This window comes from Platichthys flesus, chromosome 2, assembly GCF_949316205.1.
Source record: "Platichthys flesus chromosome 2, fPlaFle2.1, whole genome shotgun sequence".
Lineage (NCBI taxonomy): Eukaryota > Metazoa > Chordata > Actinopteri > Pleuronectiformes > Pleuronectidae > Platichthys > Platichthys flesus.
Genome location: NC_084946.1, coordinates 11,279,255 through 11,300,529, shown reverse-complemented (window position 1 = coordinate 11,300,529; position 21,275 = coordinate 11,279,255). Strand labels below are relative to the sequence as shown.

The following is a 21,275-nucleotide window of genomic DNA, read 5'->3' as shown; positions in this document are numbered from 1 at the left end:
ACAAATAAAGGTCAGATTAAAAATTGATGTTCACTAATTGACACTCCTAAAGCTCTAAACTGACAGTCAACCATAAGACACGGGGTGAATTGCGTTCTAGATTGCTGCCTGGACACACAAGTGTCTGCCAGACTTCAGCCTCCTTGTACTCTTCGCCATTACTCTGCATTATCATCCATAAAGGCTCATACTTAAAACCCCATTAGACCAAGAGCAGGGCAAGGCTTTCATCACTGAGTAGTAGCACTCTGCTACAATCTGAACAGACAACTCTAATTCATCTGACGACTTGCAGAGAAGTGCATCCATCATCCCATGTACTCTGCAATCAATGGGGATCTTTGCAGTGAACCTGCCGTGGTATGAAAAGCAATGTGATGTAAGATAAGATAAAGGACCATACTGTAGTACAGTAAGTGCATACTTTCAGAACTGTGATATGATAGTTCTTTTTACCAGGGGAAAAAGCACAAAAGTTGGACAATGTATTTAAAAGATAGTCTGATTTTATATTGTTTTTCAGAGTTGGGTTATTTGAAGGTACATGACATTTCAAATAATTTTGACTTATTGCTTTTGAAAAATACTGCCACATTTGAATAACTTACTTCAAGCAAAGCACTTTAAACCTTTAAAAGAGGCACGTTTATAACAAAAACAATAATGAAGTTTTATTCATTTATTAGTATAAAAATAAGGGAAGCTTTTCATAGTTTCACAGTATGAACATTGGCATGTTATGATTTCAGCTGAGGTGGGACTTTTGCTCTGTTTTCTTCTTTGGTTTTGACTTGGCCACTGGTGCTACAATAGTTGGAGTCAGTGAAGGATTCAAGGCTGGATCTAATGCTGGGTTCAGGGCGAGCAGGTCCAATATTGTGCCACTCTGGTCCCCTATAGAAATACAACAAAGCAGAGGTAAGGTAATGTGGGAGGGGCACAAGGTTCTCATCAGCCATGAATGCCGGGAAAGTGGGTTTGACTTTCACATATGAAGAACCAGCATGAGACTAATTCCACTACAGGACATAATTATTGTTCACAGCACATCGTCACTGGACATTATCTGGCATTTTACTGGAGGGCCAGCAGGAAGAGTTCCAGAAAATGTCTGAAGCAACGGCATTCTCACATACATACCCTCTGGTAAATGTCTGGAGATCAGTGCAGGTCTGAAAGCAGCTATACTGTTATTCTCTGGGGATACAGTCTCTTACCAGTGTTGTCCTTGTCACCACTGGGCTCTGGTTCTGGACTGTGGAGTGAAACCCGCGCCAAGTCTGCCACCTCATTTATAAAGCTTTCTTCGGCATCCTAATAGAGACAGTAACACAGTGCTGACAAACAATAACAGTGCCAGATTCTGCGTATATTCATTAATTTAGAAACACAGTAGACCTGAAGCAGACTTACCACTAGCTCTTTTTTGATCCTTTCCATGGTTTCATCTTGGGCCACTTTCTTCTGCCTCAGTTCCTCATATATCATCTCCTGCTGCTGGTCACTCAGTTCCAACACCCTCCTTTTGTGATGTTCCACCCTAATACACACAAAAGCAAAGAAGAAAACTGAACTGTGCTATGATGATGTAAGATGAACTGAGTACTCCAACAGAAAATGACCAGCACTGGGGGGGGTTGATGTACCTCTGTTGAAACTCAGCGGACATGGGCTTTTTGCCCCAGTTCACCAGCTCCCTTTGCAAGGCTCTGTTCAGCTGACTGCTGCTCTCTCGCTGCTTATTCACCTCTGAGGGAACAGTTGAGTTAACGCACAGTTTTCATCAATCGTGCTCTGTGTTCCAGATCCCTACTACATACTGATTCAAAGAGGTATATATGACTGTGGTGTGTTCACATGAGAAAAGAGAGAAATTAAACCCAGATCACAAAACAGACTAAAAATTTAAGAACTAGTTTAGAAATATTGATGTCCGTGAAGTTAAATAGGCTGCCGCACTTACATTTCATATTGTGTGGATATTTTTTTTACTAAATGGTAAAAATGTAAACTATGACAATCTGTGTGTAGTAATATGTAGTCTACTGTATAGAATGAGTATGTATTAAGAACAACTGTCTCTTATTTGTGTCTTGTCTTATTGAACCATACTTGGTTAACAGATAATAAAATAATAAGGTAGCAACCACTGGTTTATTAATTTGATAAATAAACAATCCACAGTCACGTCACTGTCACTAACATGTTTTCTTGGACTTACAAATGAAATACTGTCATTAAAGCATCATACTTCTTAACAAAATGTATTAACATTAAAACCAGAATTTAAACATATGCAATATATACATGTTAGGATTGTCCTCTCACCTTGGTCTTTGTTTTGCGTATCCTGCTGTAGTTTTTTGGTAACGTCCTGTAGTTGGGAATAGTAGCTCTGGACCAATGTGGTGAGAGAATCTTTGGTGACGTATACGCTCTCTGACACAGCCTCTATCAGGTGGTGCTAGTGAGGGAAGAGCAAAGGTTGCTGTTTACCTGGAAACTAATCTGAAGCTGAACATAAAAACGTATTAACTCCGCTGCAGAAAGAACATGCTTCTGTTTACAGCACATTGACACTGGCGTCGACCCTCATCGACAAAAGCTCTCGAATCTTGCTGAGCTGGCACAAAAAAACACCAGTGATCGTCTGGAGCAACTGACTTGGACATTTGCATTCAGCCCCACAGGATAATTTCAGCAGAATATCCGGAGTGTAGTACATGTAGTACATGCATCTTAAGAAACACACAACAGAAATGTTATAGGAAAAGGAGTTTGATACCTTCAAACTACTATCTGTTGTTGGAGAGGCCGGGGACTCTGTGGGCGCCTTCTCCATCATCTGTTGGATGGATTGGCTGAGGGCATTCCCGAGCACCAGCTGCGCATGGCTCTGAAGCAGCTCCATTCCGGTTTCCAGTTCAGAAAGGAACTCCTGCTGGAAGCTGTGGCCCACCAGCTGACTCTCTGGACCCAGATGCCTCTCTGCCAGGCTGGCACTGCTGTTCTGTCATTAGGAAGAGACAAAAGCAGTTGAGCCTGGACAAAGTTCCTTCAATCAGTCACATTGCAGAATCCTAAGTGTAGAGGAAGTCTAAAAAGATCAAGAAGAAGTCAAAATATAGTTCTCACTAAACTGAGAGAATCTTTCTTGAAGTTTTAGACTTAGTTCTGAGTCAAAACACTGAATTTGTTTGTTAATATCTTTCCCACCTTGTGAGTTGAACTGACGCAGAACAGGCCTTTACTGGAATCCTCCATTAGCGCTGCCCTGAAGTCAGTCTGAGAGAGCCCCTTCAGCTTGGACAGCCTCATCTCCTTCAGGATGTGCAGAGTGAAGTGCCTGACCACAAAGCACCTCTGCACCGCCACCAACAGGTGCTCGTGTTTCTTCTCTAACAGCATCCCCTCTTCACTGAAGACAGGATCATGTTGCAATATTTTAAAGCACCTCATAAACATTGATTCAGATATAAACAGATATGCTCACATACTGTAGCTGTATTTGAAATCTGCTATGAGTGTAAATTCTGTTTTATTTTCACCAGGTCTTTCACAACTTAAGTAGACCACAAACACGTTTGGACAGATTCTCACATCTCACCTGTGGATTGTGTAGCTCTGTCTGGCCACCATGGCTTGGAGAATCTTCATCTGTTGCTCACTCAGATGTTTGAGGCAGGCCTGAGCCAGAGCCATCTCCTCACTCCACCCCTTCAGAAAAACAGGGGAAAGGGTTTTAAAAAATGAAAGAAAAGTTAAATATTGAAATAACCAAACTGTCAAGCAACGGAGAAGCTCAAATGTAGATCCACGTAGTGACTACCTGTCTATCTTTATCCAGCTGAGCCCTCGAGTCGTCCAGTTGCAGCTTGATGGTGCACTCTGCCTGCTGCAGCTGTGCAACCAGCTCCTGCTCCAGGTTCAACCACAGCGTCTCACAGTGCTCAGCAGAGAGTTCAGGCTGAGCAGAGACTGAGGCCAGAAAGATTTCCTTGACTGGCTCCCCGAGCTTCTTTGACCAAGAGGAACGGAGCTTCTGAAGATACAGGATTTTATTCAGGAGTAGAAGAAAAATATAAACACACGCTCGCACACTTCAACATAAAATACAGTATTTAATGTTTACCCTCCAAAAGTCACAGAGAGCTTCAGCCACCCTGTTCTCCTGCTGCAGATCCAGATCAGAAATCTGCAGCCTGTGTTTGACTAGCAGCTCCTGGTAAACCTGTAGGACCAGTTACAGTTCACCTTTAGTTACCAGTGGATTTACACAGGTCTGCGAGTAGAGAAGAGACTAAAAAAACTAAAAATAAAATTATAAACAAGACAGACTTAAATGAGGCTAAATGTTGTGACCTTGGTGAGCTGCTGTAGGTCACTGTGAGAATGTGTCTGTTCCAGGATGCGAGTCTTTTCCTTCATCTGGCTCCTCTGAAGCTTCTTCCGTTTGGACTCCATCTTGCTGCACTTGTCGTTCACCAGCTCCTTCGTCTTCAGCGAGCACTCTGGAACAATAAAGCTGAACCTTTAGAGTATTGTTTCAATCTGATATGAATGACAGGTTGTTGTTTTCCCAACACTTTTAAGAAAGTTTTTATTTTTATTTTATCTATTTTTGATGTTAAGTAATTAATTAAAATCTTTTACTCTTTTACTGTGCTTGGACACAACATATATATGATTAAACCTAAAAGGTAAAGTCATGTTTAGCCATTTCTCTAACGGTAAAATAAACCAAGAAAGTCAAAGTACATTACCACGAGCAGCAGCATTCATTTACAGTTTTGTGTGTCTTTGATTTCACAGTAGTACAGCGGTATGAGTCTTTATAATCTATCTGATGCTGAGAGATGCTGCATGAGAGTCTGCAATGCAGTAATAGACGTGATCTTCAGTGGTGTCCTGAAAGTACCTGACCTTATTTGAGGGGCTTAACAGGATTCCCACAAAATGGTCTATTATGAGAGTACGTCATTTGAGTTTGAAAAGTGGGCTAGACATTGTCTACTGCCACCTGCCAAGAGAACTTTGAGATTTCAATCTAACACTCTTTTTTCACTTTTACAATCACAATCTTGCAAAAATCCTCACTGCAACATGGCCACCATCTTTTGTGTTGGTGTCTTATTACCTGGTAGATTCACTGTGCATGTCTTACCCTCAGTGCACTGCTGGAGGCCTTTCATCAGAGCAGTCTGAACTTCTGAAAGTATCTTTTCCATTTGGTTAAAGGTCAAGATGTCATCGCTCGTCAGCTGCTCCAGTGTCGTGGCGATCAAGCTCTGCCTCAGAGACGCTTCCCGCATGAGCAGGGCAGGTTGGGACTGAAGGAGCGCGGTCAGCTCCTCCCACCACAGCAGCTTCTGATGTATTCTCTATGAGAATAAAACAGGTTACTCAAAGAATGGTGTGATATCAAATCTGTTTTATGCCAACTAACAGCTTATATTTCTTACTCTTAGCTCTGCTTCTTGCGTGTTCACCAGGTGGTTCTCTACCAACAGAAGAGTTTGAATGAGAGACAGAATGACATCCTGGGCTTCATCCCTGGAGAAAACGCTGGTCTTCATCAGCAGAGTCTGACACAAGTCCTCCACCTGTTTGCTGAAACCTTTGGACTGTAAAGAGACACTTAATTACATTAATCCCTCTATAAATAAAGGGTGGTTCAAATATTTGCTTTATGGGTTTTTCTTATCACGTTTTACCATTTGAAGTCCACTTTCAAGGAGATCTTTCTGAGCTCTCTCGATCTCCTCCAGTGTACAGGGAGAGTCATCATTTTTCTCGCTGGCAGAGTGTACTGCAGACGACTGTTTCTTCAGCTCAATTATTTCCTAAAATAACAAATGAGAACATGAACTTTCCTGTGGATTAAACACTAAATTGAAGTGTTACAATGCACAGCAAATCAGAACTGCAAAAAGAATGGATTATTCAAACAGGTACAACAACGAAGCAGATATACGATGAGTAGTTCATTCTGTTTTACCTTTTCCTGTGTTTGAAGAATATTCTTGCAGAAGTCAGCATCATTTTTGTTTCTCGGAAACCGTCCGATAAATATTTTTTTCACCATTTGTAGAAAAATCTGTTGCAGCAATAAGAAGAAACAAGGAGTCTTACAAAAATAATTATAGTCGCACTATATACAGTATATGAACTATAAACAGTTAATGTAACCCATGACATCAACTCACCAGGTATTTTTCCTCCTGAAGGTGACAACACAGTTGTTGTATGTCCTGCAGGGCCAAACAGTGAAGACTGATCCTGCCTTCAAAACTACAGAGAAAACATGAACATGTTCACTCTTGTTTGTTCAAAGTTGCTGTAGATGAATGCATATGATTATGGATTAACATTTAGAGACCACAAAGCCCTACCCTGTTTGTGTCAGTGTGTGAGGGTAGTGAGAGACCCGAGTGAAGCTCTGGTTCTGCAGGCTCTTGGGGACCATCGAGGAGGAGATAAACTGACTGCTGTCATCGTTGTCCTGCTCTTGGCTCAGAGACTCTCCGTCCGTGGAGGACGACTCCTCGTTAGGCACTGCAGACAACTTGGTGTGCTCATGTAGTGACGGGTTGGATGCTCCATCTGCTAAAGGCTGACAGGCAGAGGGAAGGGTTACAGAAAACCCTTTCTTTACAATGTCTAGATCTTAAGAGTGTATTTAAGCAACAAGCTCAATAACTCACAGTTTGTGACATGTCATTCCTATTGATAAGTCAACTTTTCTCTATTTATATTTTAATTGATTCTTATGCCTGTATTTAATCGTATGCCAATGGGGAGCTAGTGAAGTAAGAATTGCATGGTAATGGTGCAATGCCTGTTTTATGTCCTTAAGTCTTAAGAAAAGGATTGTGCTCTAAATTGTTTGTTGTGACAATCTAACATGTTCCACAGTGTATCTGTCCCTTTGATTCTGCTACTATGACATTTTGATAAATAAATTACATACTCACTTGAATTTGATGGGCTCACACTTAAATACAGCTTAATGCAGCTCCTTAAAATATGGCATGTTAAGTCTGTTAAATCTAGCAGTATTAAAAAAACATATTACACCAACACGTGTGTGCAGACTTACTCTGTATTTCTGGTTGATGGGGTAAACCACTTTTGCTCTGGATGCAAATGCAGCTACATCACTGTTCACGGGCAGCGGTGGCTTCTTCTCCTGGTCAACGAGTGCACGGACATAGATGGTTAGTGGGAAGTTAATTATTAAACAATCATTAAAAGAAATGTGCACAATTCCCCTTACAAGCACTAAGCCTCTTTTTATGAGTAAAAATTAGGGCTGGACAATAGGGCCAAAAATATATAGATATTAACATCAATCTCTATTAATAATTATAAATATACATTTTATAATATATACGTTTAAAGTCTGATTTTTGATGAAAAGCAAAACATTTTTTAAATCTGAAGTATGTATAATGTGTTCTACCTCCTCACTGTGCTGCACAATGCATAAGCAGTAAAGTGTGTTTATGTTTATATTGACCCTTTATAATATTATTATTGATGAAATTCTGATGATCACTTAAGATTGTTTTACCGCCCATTTCTATAATATATCTAATGTAACGTCATCATCCTCATGTGTAAATCAATCCATCAATCAATGCACTGCATGTTATAGAGAGAGTGGTACTTTTTCTTTGGTGGTAGCCGGGGGAGCCTCCTTCCTGCTGACACAGTCACTGTGGTTGTTGTCATCAGGTTCCAGCAGCCTCCTCGCATTATGACCCTGAGGTAATGAAAGGGCGATGATGTGAAACGGACACACAACGTGTTTACAACGAGAGATCCGATGTTTACCTGTCTGGTGAGCAGCAGAGGCTTCAGACAGAAGACATAGAGCAGGGCAGCAGCTAACACTCCGCACAGTCCTCCGCACACCGAGGCCACGCTCAGCAGGTCCGTGTACACGAACAGAGACTCGGAGAAGACCACCGTGACATCTACGCCACAATCCGCCATCATCACCTCCTGTCCGGTCATCTCACACGGAACTCAGCAAACTGTGGGGACACTGTGTGTTAGCACTTAGCTGTGAAGGCCTGATAACAACAGGAGACATGTTACTGATGGAAACAACACAAACCCAGCTGCTCCTCGCTGTTCACCATCAACCTGTTAGCTCGCATCTTTCTCTCTTTTTAGTTTATACTCTTTCTTACTTTGTTTACATTCTTTAAATAATAAAAGACGACGAATCAAGAAATCTCTTTATAAACACTTTCTCCAAAACTACCAAGTTGGTGTAAGTTTCAGCCAATGGGTGGGCAGGGATCAGAAAGGAGGACAGAGACAGTAGAGCTAGCGAGCATTATGGCGGACATCACACGATATGCTCTTCAGTTTAAAAGCACAACAATGACCTAGGGTCGGAGAAGAGGGCAATTATCAAGTTTGGAAAATGCATACATCACATTTGGCTTATACTGGTATACTAGCGTTTTTCTGGATTGTTTTTAGATCCTTTTAGATAGAAACAACATTCCATCAACCCCGCGGTTCAACATATCTATTTTTATTCGAAAGTCAAAACCGGAAATCAACTGGTCTACTCCATCGTGCTTAACAGAGCCGGAGGAAATGCCCGTTTTCCCAAAGTTTTGGAAAAAGTTTTTCAGGAGTGGAGCGTCGTGGACGCTGGGTTCTTGTATAAATGGCGCCTGTAGTTTTCACTGAAATGTTAAAAAACTAGCGCTGTGTTGTTTTAATGACAGAGACGCTGTTACAGAGGAGGTTCCTGAGGGAAGAGCTGTAGAAATGTCTCGGTGGGTTTTCACCACCATCTCTGGATGTAGCCGGTTAGCTAGCGGCTCTCCTCGGTGAGAGCGACACAGCAACACTACGAATGCTTCAGGTACATGTAGTCGCGACGACGGCCACGATACTTTCATTTATCTTTAACACACAAGTGTCATGTTCGTCTCCACCTTCTTCACATCACCGCCCGGGTCACGGAGCTGGACACCAGTCCTGCTGTAACGGTACATGTCAGGATGAGTCATGGTGCACAACCCCGCCTCCTCTTCTGTTGGAGAACATGGAGGTGAGTATCTCCAAAACTACAACCACAACTCTTCCATGTCAACAACCCAGACCCCTCAGCCTCTCTTCTGATAGAGGAGCAGCCTCCTGCAGCTGCTGCACATCCAACAACCAGAGATAGCATTTATCTTTAATAGGCGTATTCTGTCACCAGGTATATAGAAGAGGCTTCTAGAGGAACTTTTGTGGAAGACTTTCTTTGGCCGTCATTGGGTTGATCTATGTATTTACTATGTTTATGTTTAATAGCATCTGCCTCTTTTCCATGGTCAGAGTTTCTCCAGTCCCCATCTAATGCCACATGACCGTGTTGGGAGAACTGCAGCGCTGCCACTGCTCAGGATGGATGGTTTGTGCCTTTCTCTTAAGTTTATACTTCAGCTATACAGTAAATTACCAAATGAATGTGTCTGTGAAGATGAGTTTATTCAAATGTGACAGAATTGATGGCTGAGTGCACTGTCTGAGTTAGAAATGGAAATGCCATGTATTTATTGGCGGATTCCGCCTCACTACTGTACTTTACTCACAACGGAAAGCACTTTAAATTTGAAAGGTTAAAGACCTACAATGGCAAAGTTATGTATCATATGATTCACGTCTAAAGAGAAGGATATTTATTAGATTCGATATTTGAGTTGTGACAGGATGTATGAAAGTGTATTGCTTTGGGTCTGCTACTGCTCATGTTCTCGTTGTTGTTAGGTTTGAAGTGTCCATGTGAGCTGGAGACATTTTGGTGCATGACACTTTGAAAAATATTTTATTTACTGACTTGTTCAACCCTGTGTCTGACAGGTGCAATGAAACTCCAAGGGCCAGTGGTGTCTTCTTCAGACAGCCCCCTCTCTTCTTCAGCTCCTGCCGGTCCACGGGGACTCTCCTTTTTCTCTTCATTTACTGAAATGTCGAACATCTTGCACCTTCGGATCCGCAAGAGCACACTGACCAGATTCAACCCGGGCCACACTCTGCCTCAGGTGGGTTTCTACATTATTATTAAGCCATTCTTGAAACTTAAGTGTTGAGAATGGTTAATTAAAGGGTTGTTATGGTGTTAACAACTAATTGTAAAATGCTTTGAATATTTCTGCAGGTTCAGAGTGTGGCACCTCCATCTGCATTCGGGGTCAAATTTCACAAGTGTGCTCAGGTACTAACCCTAACATCATCATATTCTTATTATACAGCCCCTTTTATCAATGTGTATTTAATTCCTAATATATTTTTGCTCAAGCATCTTTAACATGCAGTGATCAATTCTCCTCGCCTCCTCGGACACATGGTCTCTAGGTGAAGCTCGACACTGACCCTCCTCAGTTGACCTTCTTCCTGCTGATTCACAACATGGGTCCAGTCGGTGGTACCAACCTGTCTCAGGTGGCCATCCGGGACTCCCTGTCTGGAATAGTCCTCCTACAAACTGAAGGCAGGGTGGTGGAAAGAGGCTATCAGACATTTGCTATTGATTCCCTGTCTGGTACGTTTTGCACAATAAACACAATATCACAATATTGTGAAAGATATAACATTTTAACCTAAACGCTCTTGCCTGAAATTAAAATAAAAACTTTTATTTGTCTCGTAAAATTAGCATATTAATGTTCTTTACTCCCCAGCTGGTTCTCAGATTGTCGTCAACTACACGGCTCACATAAGGAGTCATAAGAGTGAAATACTGGACCTTCCAGCTTTTCTCACTTTTTCTAATGCCTCACAGGTATTGTCTGCACCAACTTTTCCTCTTTTTAACTCAAGTGAAACATTTGTTTTTAATTTCACAACTTATGCAGAATTATTTTTGGTGTTTTTACCTGACGTTTTGTTTTCTTGATTCCACAGAATGACGTCAGTATGTTTGGTCCATTAACAGCTAATCTAACCCTGAGGGTGAACTCCACTGACAGAGTGAGTTGATGGCTCTCACAATGCACCTATACTGTTCGTCCACTGGAAACACACCTGCAGCTTTGAGTATCGCATGTTTGTTGTTTGAGTGAAGATCATGTTGACAAAACTGTGTTAATGAGAAGTCGGATGTTTGTGCTCACCGTTTCAGATCTATCCCAACCACGGAGTCCATTTTGCTGGATTTGCTGCAGGGTTCTTTGTCGCTTTGGTTCTGCTGTCACTCGGGTTCCTGGCCATGAACCTGATAGGCCTCAGAACCAGGCTTAACCTTCTTCAGCAAAGGGTATGACAAACATAAGAGTCAAATTTTTTAAGTTCATTTGTTCATCACGTGTAGTATCTTTGAATGAGTTTATAAGGGGTTTTTAAATAAAGAGAGAGTAATAGCTGCTCTCTAGAAATAATGTTAATAATTAATTTCAGGAATATATATTAATTAACTGCACATATGTTCTCTTTGCTCAGAGGAAAAGAAGGGATTCAGACCTGGAGTATGCAGACTGCAACATGAGTGAAACAATTAAAGATGAGTCAACATTTGAAGATAAGATGGTGGACATCATGGTGTTAGAGGATCCTCAGAACATGTACCAGGCTTTGGAGAAGTGAGTCAACCAGTCAACAGGGATTTTTTTTTTTTTACAAAGTCTAATTTCCTTTTAATTGTGTGAAAATGTTGAAATGCCCCTTTGAAGGGAATAATGGGAAAATACATTTGCACAATATATAAATATATTCTGAACCATAATATACAATGAACAAAGTTTAACTTGTTTACTCTGCATTTCATCCACAAAAGCCTTGAAATGTCAACACTGCTTCGCGCAACCAACAACCTGGAGACCACACGCATTCAGATCTACAAGGATGTGATATCCTCCCTGCTGGGGGGCCTGAGGCACATGGGGCAGACCACCGCCCAGGCCCAGCAGAGGCTTCTCAGTGTGCTCCATGGACAGCTGCTTGGCATGGAGGGCCGACTGAAGGAGGAGCGCGGGACCCGAATGGCTGCCCTGGCTGGCCAGTGTAACCTGGAGACTCGGGAAGAAATGGAAGCAGAGCACCGCAGGGAAGCAGCTGAGAAAGCCGAGGCCGAGTTGCTGTGTCAACATGCAGAACAACAGGTAACAGTAATGAGGAGCTTTTTAAGTTACTTGCATTGTTTAGTTTTACTTTTAAATTGGAAACAGAAGAAAAAATCAGCTGGAAAATAATGTATGAAGTAAGAGATGGTAAAACTTGTTAGGGAAGTTGCAGGAGACTTTTTTTTATTTCCATTTATTGCTTTTCTTAAATGCAATTACTATAGTGTTTTAGTATCCATTTGTGATGTCGGTAGGAAGTCCTCCAGTGCAGTGTCCTGCTAGAGAAGCTGCATAAACGGAGCCAGAGTCGGCTCCAGCGCACCCTGTTGGTCCGACATGAAGAAGCCTCAGCAAAGGTTCAGAGGCAAATCATCGAGTGGCGCCGGGTGGAGCTGCACAAGATCTTCTCTGAGGAGATGGAGGAGGCCACCAGGATGGGCGAGTTGGAGAAAAGCACAGCCATGAGTCTGCAGCATGATTATTTTACCTGTCAGGTAACAAAACTGAAGTCGATTAACATTCTGCTGACACACGGTTAAAACCATGACCATTGAATGTCCTCCTCCAATAATGCATTTGGCATCTGTATGTTTCAGATATTTCCACTGGCTGAAGTACTGATGATTTATTAATGTGATAATGTGACGTTTCCTTTGTTCAGGATCAGCTTGAAGAGGTTCTTGATGTCGTCCTTGCCAATCAGCGTTATGTTCTGGCTGAACGCCATGCACAGAGGAAGTTCCTGGTTCACAGCCTCCACAGCCTCAACAGCCTGATTTCTGACACCTTCTCTAGCACCTCCAGCAACTTGGAGAGCTGGTTCACTCACATCAGGAGGTCAGTGCTTATTGTAGGATATTCCACGCTCTGTTAAAAGTAATCTTCTCAAGCCATATTAACTAACAGTTTCCACATCTGTAATCTTAAAATCAATCTGAAGAAACCGACTCCAACTCATAGTGAAATAGTTAAATATGAGTGAACACATTTGCGTTATATAATATTGGAAATGTAAATTTATACGGAGAAAATACTTTAAAATTAATAAAATACTAAATCATTTTTTTTACATTTTCTACATTGTTTGTCTCATGGTTCGTTTTTTTTATACCAGAATGGAACTCAGTATAGCGCAAGCCTCTGTCAGGGCCAAATCGTACATGTTTGTTAGTTCTTATCGTGAATTAGAAAAGAAAAAATATCTCTGAATTATTCACTTTTTTTTAAAAGGGCCTGATGTTGCAATGTCAAAGAAAATATAAATTTATAAATTCTTACCTCCACCAGGTTTAGTGGAAATCCTGAAAACATTTACATCAACCAGCAAACAAACACAAGTGAAATCATAACCCCCTTGGCAGAAACCACAATAAGTTTACTATACTGCAGCCATGTTTCAACTTGGCATGTTCTCTTATTCTCCACTAGAGGGAGCACAGTGCCTGCAGAGCAGATAGACCAGCTGCAGGAAAAGGCCCAGAAAGAGCTGGTGATGGTGAGGCAGAGACTGGATGAGGCGCTGAGTCAAGAGAGGAGAGCCATGCGCTGCGGCCTGATCAAGAAGAGGAGGGAGATCATCACTGAAATGGTGAAGGGATCATACATAATTAGGGTCTTATTCCAAACCACTATTCATTGTGGATTGATGCAGGGAAACCGGTTGCTTAACTCAGTCCTGAATTAAAATGTTGCCTTTATTCAATCCTGTTCCCACCTTCTCCAGCTGAGAGTCCACAAACAGAGAGAGAAGGAGCTGTCGGTTCTGTCTAAGCGTCTGGAGCAAAGCATGGAGGTAGCCCAGAACCTGCACTGTTGGCAGAATCTACTGACGGCTCACAGCTTGGAGCTAGCTGAGCTCATCAACAACCTGGATGAAGAGGCTACTGCTGACATCCGCAAGGTGCCGCTCTAACAGTGTACATGTGGCACAATCATGACCTAATCATCCAAAAGCTACCACACAAATATGGATTTCCTTTAAATTACACCATCTCGATCCTCTGTGTGTTCTTCAGGTGACCATGCGTGTGATCCAAGGTGCGATAGCAGAAGTCAAAGCCATCCAGCCTTCTGTCACTCAGGCTCTGCCAACGCCCTTACCTCCGGCGACCCACCTCTCCCTGCTGCAGGTAGAGCCAGAGCAAGGAGCCGGACAGGCGCAGGGACAAGGAGCAAGCACTCTCCTGCAGGGCCAGGAGAGGCTGCACCAGGAAGGCAAGGCAGCGCTGCGCACCCTGAGCGGCACTAGGGGAGCTCTGCAGGAAGCCATGGAGAGAGAGCTGCAGGAGCAGAGGGAGATAAGGGCACAATCCAGAGCTTTCTTCAGGTTAGTGATGCTGTGTAATGACATAAGAAAATTTAATCACAGATTTTTCCACATTTAAAGCGCTCCAACACAGTAATGTAAAGTCAAACTCTGGTTTGGTGATCTGTCATTCTTCTATCTCCCTCTATGCCCTAGGTGTTTGTGTTCATCTCAGCTGACTCTATCTGAAGATGACAGGCTGAGGATGAAACTGGAGTTCCAGAAGTGTCTGTCTGTGATGGACCGATGCCTGGTGCTGCCTCATGCTGTCTCCAAAACCAAACTCCACACTTCTCTGGCAGCTTGGAGAAAGGACAGCGAGAAACAGATGGTAAACGCATAATCACAAAGTCTGGAATTTATTCCTATGTCCAATGTTTAGAGTTACTTTGTGACTCTGGTGACATATTTGGTACAATATTTGAATTACCTGGTAAATGCTTTAAAAGATGTTTTGCTAAAAGTGTTGAATTGTACAGAATGTTCTGTATGGAAGACGTCTATCGAGTCCAATCTTATTTAATCATTGCAGGGAACACAGTGATATCCCCAAATATTAGGCATGGAAGTTTTCCATTTTTAATTTTTGTTTTCAGGGAATCTTGCTCAACCCTTTTCCCTTTTATCCCTTTTACTCCGTGGTAGTATGGAAGGGTTTTATGGCCAGGCATTACAAATTAGAGGAGGATGATTTTTGTTTTAAAGTTGTCCATGTTAAGGCGTGACTGACAGCTGGGTGATCTCCGGAGAACCTCAGGAAATTCTCTGGAGCGGTTGTATGTGTGAACTCAAATTTCCATTTGACAGCTTATGAACTTTCTAAAGCCCCCCAATATAGAGTCAGCAGAAAGTTTGAAGGAGCTGATGTGAGTACACAGCAGGAGGTCCTTTGCAGGATTCACCACAAGCGAATCTCCAAAATCCAGAGAGAGTCAAGGCCCAATTCTGCAGACATCCTCCGAAGGTCATGTCTGGAAACAGCTAGAGTTTAGAAGTTTGACATATTGGTAAAGGTTTGACTTTATTCTTTAAATTTCAAGTTTGTTCTCGACATTTTGGCTATATTCTCGAAATGCATTTATCTTTTTAAATGCCTGGCTCTGATAGTCAAAAAATATATTTTTCTGTTACTTCTCTTCATAATACAGCTCTGGAGATAATCCAACAAGAGGAGCCCATGTGAATTAAACTACCACAGTAGATAACTGCATTAAATGTTTTCTCGTATGAATAAGAAATGGAGAATAGCAACCACCAGTGCAAACCACACTGTGCTCAGCCTCAATTGTGTGGCTGCTGGATGAGAGCACATTGTTATTCAGAAATAATAAAGGACTCCACAGAGTGGTTTCATTTTTAATCACATCACAGCGGTGTGGTTAGAGTCACTTCCCAACCACCTTATTGATATGTGGTCTTTTGCAGACGAATATGCAGTCCAAAGGGAAAAGCAGCAAGGCCAGACAGAAAACAGACGAATCCGACCTCCTGCATTTCCAGAAAAGGCTCGAGGACAGGATCCAGCTGTTTGTGGAAGAGAAGGAGATGGAGAGCACTGTCATGAATAAGGTGAAGAGGAGGACACTCAAGCTGATGTTACTCCAGTTACATTGACTGTAAGTAAGTGTTTTAAGTGGACTCATCAATTGTAATGTTGGCAGGTGTTGGAGGAGATGCAGAGGGAGAGAGAGAAGGAACTCCGCTCTCAGGCGAACAACCTGACGATTCAAATGGCTGCCATCCACTTCCTGAAGGCTGAGAGGAGGACCAAAGTCCTGGAGACCTGCAGAGCCATGCTCACCCTGCACGGTCTGCTCATCCAGCAGCTCAGAGAGAGGAAGAGTCTGGAGAGCCAAGACATGGCCCAGAGTATACAGAGCCACTGCATGGTAGGCAATGCTGGACTCATGTTAAGGCCTGTGTTTTACCATTATATGTTTTAAAAGTCTGCTTGGGCTTTTGAGGAGTTTAATAAGGTTCAGGCTACTGGCTAGTGCATGCTCGTACGCAACTGGTTACGTGGGATTCGTTTTTCAGGTGTGTTAGTATAGACGGGGATTAATACGGATTAGCAGCCAAAAATTCTCATGTAGATTGAAGATGCGTTTTTTCAAACCAAAAGGGGTAGCAGTATGGATATACCTTCAGCCTTTTATAAGAGGGATAACCTGCCTCTTACTAAAGGGCCTTGAGGAAGCAGAGCAGCAGCTTCAGAGGGAGAAGACCGAGTTGGACGGCCTAGAGATTCCTAGCAGAGTTGAGTCAAATAAAACCCCCAGAGACGACTCTGAAGACAGCGAGGAGGACATCGAGGAAGACAAAGTGTTTCAGCTGCAGCAGGACTGCAGGATGACAACCATCCTTCAGGAGGCGCTCTACAAGTGTGATGAGGTCATCAGACTGTTGTCTGAGCGGTGAGCTGTCACATCAATGTTATCTCAGAAGTAATGAGGAATTTTGTGGGTGGACACAGGCCATTAAATTTGACTGTGTTGAAACTCTCTGGTATTTTCAGTTTGCAAGAAAGAACTGCCAACTATCAAGCCATGGAAGATTTGAAAGAACAAATGGAGCTCAGGAGACTTTATGGAAACTGTGACCAGGTCGGGTTTTATTCAAGACTGTTTTTCCAGTAATATTATGAATACAAACATATCAGTGGCCTGAGAAAATACAGTGACTTCCTCACTTCTGTGTGCACGCCAGTGGAAGTAGAGGAAATCTGTATTTATGATGGCTCTGTGCCCTGCTCTTCATTTCAGGATCTGGAGTTTGCATCTCAGTTGGTGAAGCAGAGTCAGGTGTCTGCCGAAGTTCTTCTAGAGGCCCTTCGCCTCCTCCTCCCCACGCTGCCTGAAAGCGAGCTCCTCTCCATCTCTGATGCCCTCTGCCCTAAACAGCACCATGCGTCATTGTTGGCAGAGCAAGAAAATGTGGGGTAAGAACCAGGTTTGGTTTTTATTCTCTGGCAAACATTCTTGAAAATGTCTAATTTTACATAGTGTGGAGTCCAAAGAGGTAAATGTGTTCAACACGTGATAATAACAGTGAATATACAGTGGGATCTAAAAGAGTTTTGGCATCCCATTGAATATTTTATTAGTGGCGTGTCTTTTCTGCTTATTTATTTCCACGAATAAACTGTGGTGTATCCTTAGAAAAACAAATGATAATATCTACCCAGAGATAGACTCATGCTTGACCAATAAATTGTTTTGAAAGAAGAGTGCAGAAATTCAACAAATTGTCGTTGATGAAAACACTAAATCAATACTTAACCATTTATTGCGCCAGCATAGAGCTGTATCAGGATTCACTGGTATGTAAATTGTGGCAGGACTTTGTTTGGTTCATAAAAAGTCTTGGTCCTCATTAGTTTAGGGTGAGTTAAGTATCAAAATACAGCTCTTTTACTGAAAAGGGGCTGAATGGATATACTTTATTTATTTAACGTTATCATACAAAAACTGTTTGTCTCATCCATCTGGCAAAGCTTTTGTTTCCCTCTTTTTAAAGAAAAAAAAGAAGAAGAACTTGTAATCGAGTGAAAACCTTTTTGTCTCCAGTTTGTAGCCAGAGTCTCAGCAGTTCTGTGGTTTAACAAAGTAGTTTTGCATGTGAAGTCACTGATTTTAAAGAAAGCTGTTCGGTTTCCACAGCAGCTGGCTGAAGCACAGCCATCTGCGAGCATTGTCTTCAATTGAAATAAATGTTGTCTGAACACAGTTCCACAACAGCCGTTCTCCCTGAGCCAAGATGGAAGGAAAAGGGATTTGACTCAACATTTAATTTCCCCTCTCTTCCTGATACACTGGAACACTCATATGTTGCTCCTGCTGAGTTTGGAGTTCACATGAATAATGTCTCATGCATGATGTCTCTTTGGATTAGAGCTGTGTGGCCCAAGGACGGGGGAACGAAAATTCTCTGTTTGGAGCAATATTCAAGACTTTCTTTCTCAATGCTATTTGTTCCTGCTTCGTTTTGTTTGTAGAAAACCATCTACCCGTACACTAAGCTGCAACTGTTCAACTAACATTTAACTTAGGATCTGACTGGTCAGGGTTAAATGAGCTGAACTGATCTTCTCATAACATCCCTTTATTGCTATTTTCAAACAGTCATTTAGCTACTGATTTGAACTGCATTCATAAAAAATGCAAGCAGGCAGCCATCTTTTCCTTGCTGTTGACAAAAATAAACATAATCTTCGTGTCCTTTGGACATAAAAATTAAAATAGCAGGTGTGATTCATCAAAAGAAACGTCTACCTTCAAGATTCCCAACATTTATTTTCATCCACTCCTCTTCTTAGTCCTCTTGCTTCATGGTGTTTCTGGCACGCTTCCAGTTTGTTATGGTATGTTCCCTCAGTTGGACCATTCAGTGTACATCATCTAAATGTTAGAATGTGTCCAGAAGTATGTGTTGCATTTAGTCCATTTGTAACTAATCAAAAATCAGGAGCTCACACATTATCTATCTCTCCTGACCAAAGTCTGCTTTTACTTCTTTTACAAATTTACACAGTGGAATCAGTAGAGTGGTATGTGGTTATTATACAGGTAATGAAATGTAAAATTAGGGATACGATTTACTGTTACTCTCCATTGCACTTGATATTTAAGCAGCACAGTTTTACTGTGCGTAGGCAATCTTGAATATTTATCCCTTTAAAAATGTACCCTGTATTTTTTATTGTTTTGACAAGCCTGAGTTGTACTAATGAGAGGTAGTAACATTTGACTCCACAATTCTCTGTCTATAGAGTAATAAAAAAGTTTTTACTGTGTATCGGATAGCTAGGGGATCACTCAGTTATATTAATCAAAAGTGGCTTTGTGCACAGCGACTGAATCCTAATTACCAGCCTCTTAATCTTTCTGACCAGGTGTGCTGTGGGTTCTAATCGCCTTATTTCTGTCAAACTGAGAGAAGACGTGGTGCATGGAAATATGTCGACCACACTGTGCTGCCCGGTGGAGAGAGAGAGGTGAGTTGTCTGACTTGTGCTACCATCTGGCTTGTAAATATTGTTTGTAGTTTGGTGGTCACCAGCATCATAAACAGATCCTTTTTATTAAAGTGAAATGCGCAGTTCATCATGGCTGGGCTTCAGTGACCACATGCATGAGGTAAGCACTCAAACACTCCACTCCCACTAACAACACAGCTTTTGTCCTCCACATCCCACAGGCTCCAGGAAAAGAGGCAAAGTCTGATGGAAAAACTGCTGCCCTCATCTCACCTTCTGACTCCGAGAGATGTGAAACCAGAGACAGGAAAGAGGGACAGTGTCACTGAAACACAACCGCCCGATTGTAATTCATCCGTGACTGAAAACACGGTTACACAGAAGCAGAGGGACGCTGCTAAAGGGAAAGTTGGGGCCACAGTGAATGAAACATTAAACAGCTCAGCCTCAGCCAGCTGTGCACTGGACATCCCGGGGACAGGAGGGAGGCTGTTTGTGTTCCGGGATCCACCTGAAGCTCGTGACTGTGGAAATGTCTCCCAGAGAAAAAGGAAGAGGAATTTCCTCAATCTGAAGAAAGGTTCAGTGGCCCCGACAAACCTATTGTGACATTTACAAATATTCCTTTGCAAGCTTTTTATAATGATTTTACTTTATGATGTTACTTAAATACAACGTAATTCATAAAGTTTTCTATGTAGCAAATACAAAGCATTTTTTGTCACATGTATTTAGCATGTAGCTTTTCAAGTAAAAGCAGCTGACTGTTTCCAGTTATTCCTTCTCCTTCTCAATTCCTCATATTGTAATAGGCAGGTTGATTTGCAAGGTCAAAAGTAAGTGGGTGACTCACCGGTTATTAGTCTTCCATTGTCATGGCCGGCCCTGGCAATGTTGGCGCCATAGGCGAGATTTCAAATTGGCGCCCCCGTACGTACACACGCAAAATGTGATGCATCCCCAAGATCTTTTGGACTGTATACAGACGCACACACAGGCAGACAAATTTGTAAGCTATAAAAAACAATAAAAATACATAATAAAAAATATAAAAAGAGTCCTGTACTGATAAGCATATCATGTCATGTCGACACAAATAAACATTAATGATGTCCACAATCGGGTGGATTCTTACCTCTATTTTGTTCTTTCTTCTCCTCTTCTACTTTGCTGTGCTTTCTGAATTGTGCACCTGATAATTTAATCATTTTTAATTCATCTTTGACTAACACCGCAGCGTGTACGTCAGGGACACACCTGAGGAGGAAGCGCACATTCTGTGTGAACCGCCGTCTGACTGTTCACACAGGGAGCCATCCAGGAGGATGTTTTAGATGCTGGCTTGCCTGTCCACGGAGCCACGGGTGGTGACATCAGCAAATGTCCCTACTATGCTGCCAAAATGAGTAGGTTTGTATACATCTCTTTGTATGCATCATGCTGCTATGAGGAACTGTTGTGAGGTGAAATGAAACTCTCTTCTTGTTTTCTGTTCATGCTGAAATAAAGTGGATTCATAAATAACGTGTGACGTTTTCGATCACATCTTTATAAAACACCATTAGCTTCACACTAAAAACCCTATGGGGGGGGGGATTGTTTTTCGAGAGAAGATTCCAGATTCTTTCACTAGACTGGCACTCAGTAGAGCTCAACAGAGCCGTATAGGTTCATCTCTGATCCATGCAGCTTCCTTCTACCAAGTTGTGTGGTTATTGGTCCAGTAGTTTATTACATAAACCTGTATACTGACAAATCAGATGTGAAAACATAGCCTCCATAGCAGAGGTAATAAAACCTCCCCCCATTTATCAAGGACATGTCACCAACATTAATAATTATTAGAAACACAACAGGAAATTAAAAGTAGAAGGAAATGTTTAGAGAATATCTAAATATTTGACGGGTCATTTTCTGTTGG

General features: G+C 42.0%; 2 protein-coding genes across 3 annotated transcripts; one reads left to right on the top strand and one right to left on the bottom strand.

The window, feature by feature from the left end:
- Window positions 1–664: 664 nt before the first annotated feature.
- Window positions 665–8,302, bottom strand: LOC133962917 (evC complex member EVC). Of its 2 annotated transcripts, none has more exons than XM_062398216.1 (21): window positions 8,123–8,302; window positions 7,837–8,039; window positions 7,670–7,765; window positions 7,100–7,189; window positions 6,393–6,613; window positions 6,207–6,291; window positions 5,999–6,097; window positions 5,715–5,843; window positions 5,463–5,624; window positions 5,165–5,381; window positions 4,363–4,511; window positions 4,133–4,231; window positions 3,830–4,042; window positions 3,608–3,717; window positions 3,217–3,418; window positions 2,786–3,010; window positions 2,329–2,464; window positions 1,647–1,749; window positions 1,414–1,540; window positions 1,218–1,314; window positions 665–894 (listed from the first exon to the last, which is right to left on the bottom strand). In XM_062398216.1, the coding sequence occupies exons 2-21, from the start codon at window positions 8,017–8,019 to the stop codon at window positions 746–748; spliced, it is 2,892 nt and encodes a 963-aa protein (XP_062254200.1). In that variant the 5' UTR covers window positions 8,020–8,039; window positions 8,123–8,302; the 3' UTR covers window positions 665–745. The 2 variants fall into 2 exon arrangements, with proteins under 2 accessions (XP_062254200.1, XP_062254201.1); XM_062398217.1 differs by having other exon boundaries at window positions 8,152–8,302.
- A 315-nt stretch (window positions 8,303–8,617) lies between these two features.
- Window positions 8,618–20,246, top strand: LOC133962901 (limbin-like). Its single transcript, XM_062398215.1, has 23 exons — window positions 8,618–9,079; window positions 9,352–9,427; window positions 9,877–10,058; window positions 10,175–10,231; window positions 10,372–10,558; window positions 10,698–10,798; window positions 10,921–10,986; window positions 11,138–11,272; window positions 11,455–11,594; window positions 11,789–12,113; window positions 12,329–12,568; window positions 12,736–12,911; window positions 13,503–13,662; window positions 13,798–13,974; window positions 14,090–14,400; window positions 14,536–14,710; window positions 15,805–15,948; window positions 16,041–16,268; window positions 16,564–16,793; window positions 16,895–16,982; window positions 17,142–17,317; window positions 19,271–19,372; window positions 19,576–20,246. The coding sequence occupies exons 1-23, from the start codon at window positions 8,882–8,884 to the stop codon at window positions 19,961–19,963; spliced, it is 4,062 nt and encodes a 1,353-aa protein (XP_062254199.1). The 5' UTR covers window positions 8,618–8,881; the 3' UTR covers window positions 19,964–20,246.
- The last annotated feature ends 1,029 nt before the right edge of the window (window positions 20,247–21,275 follow it).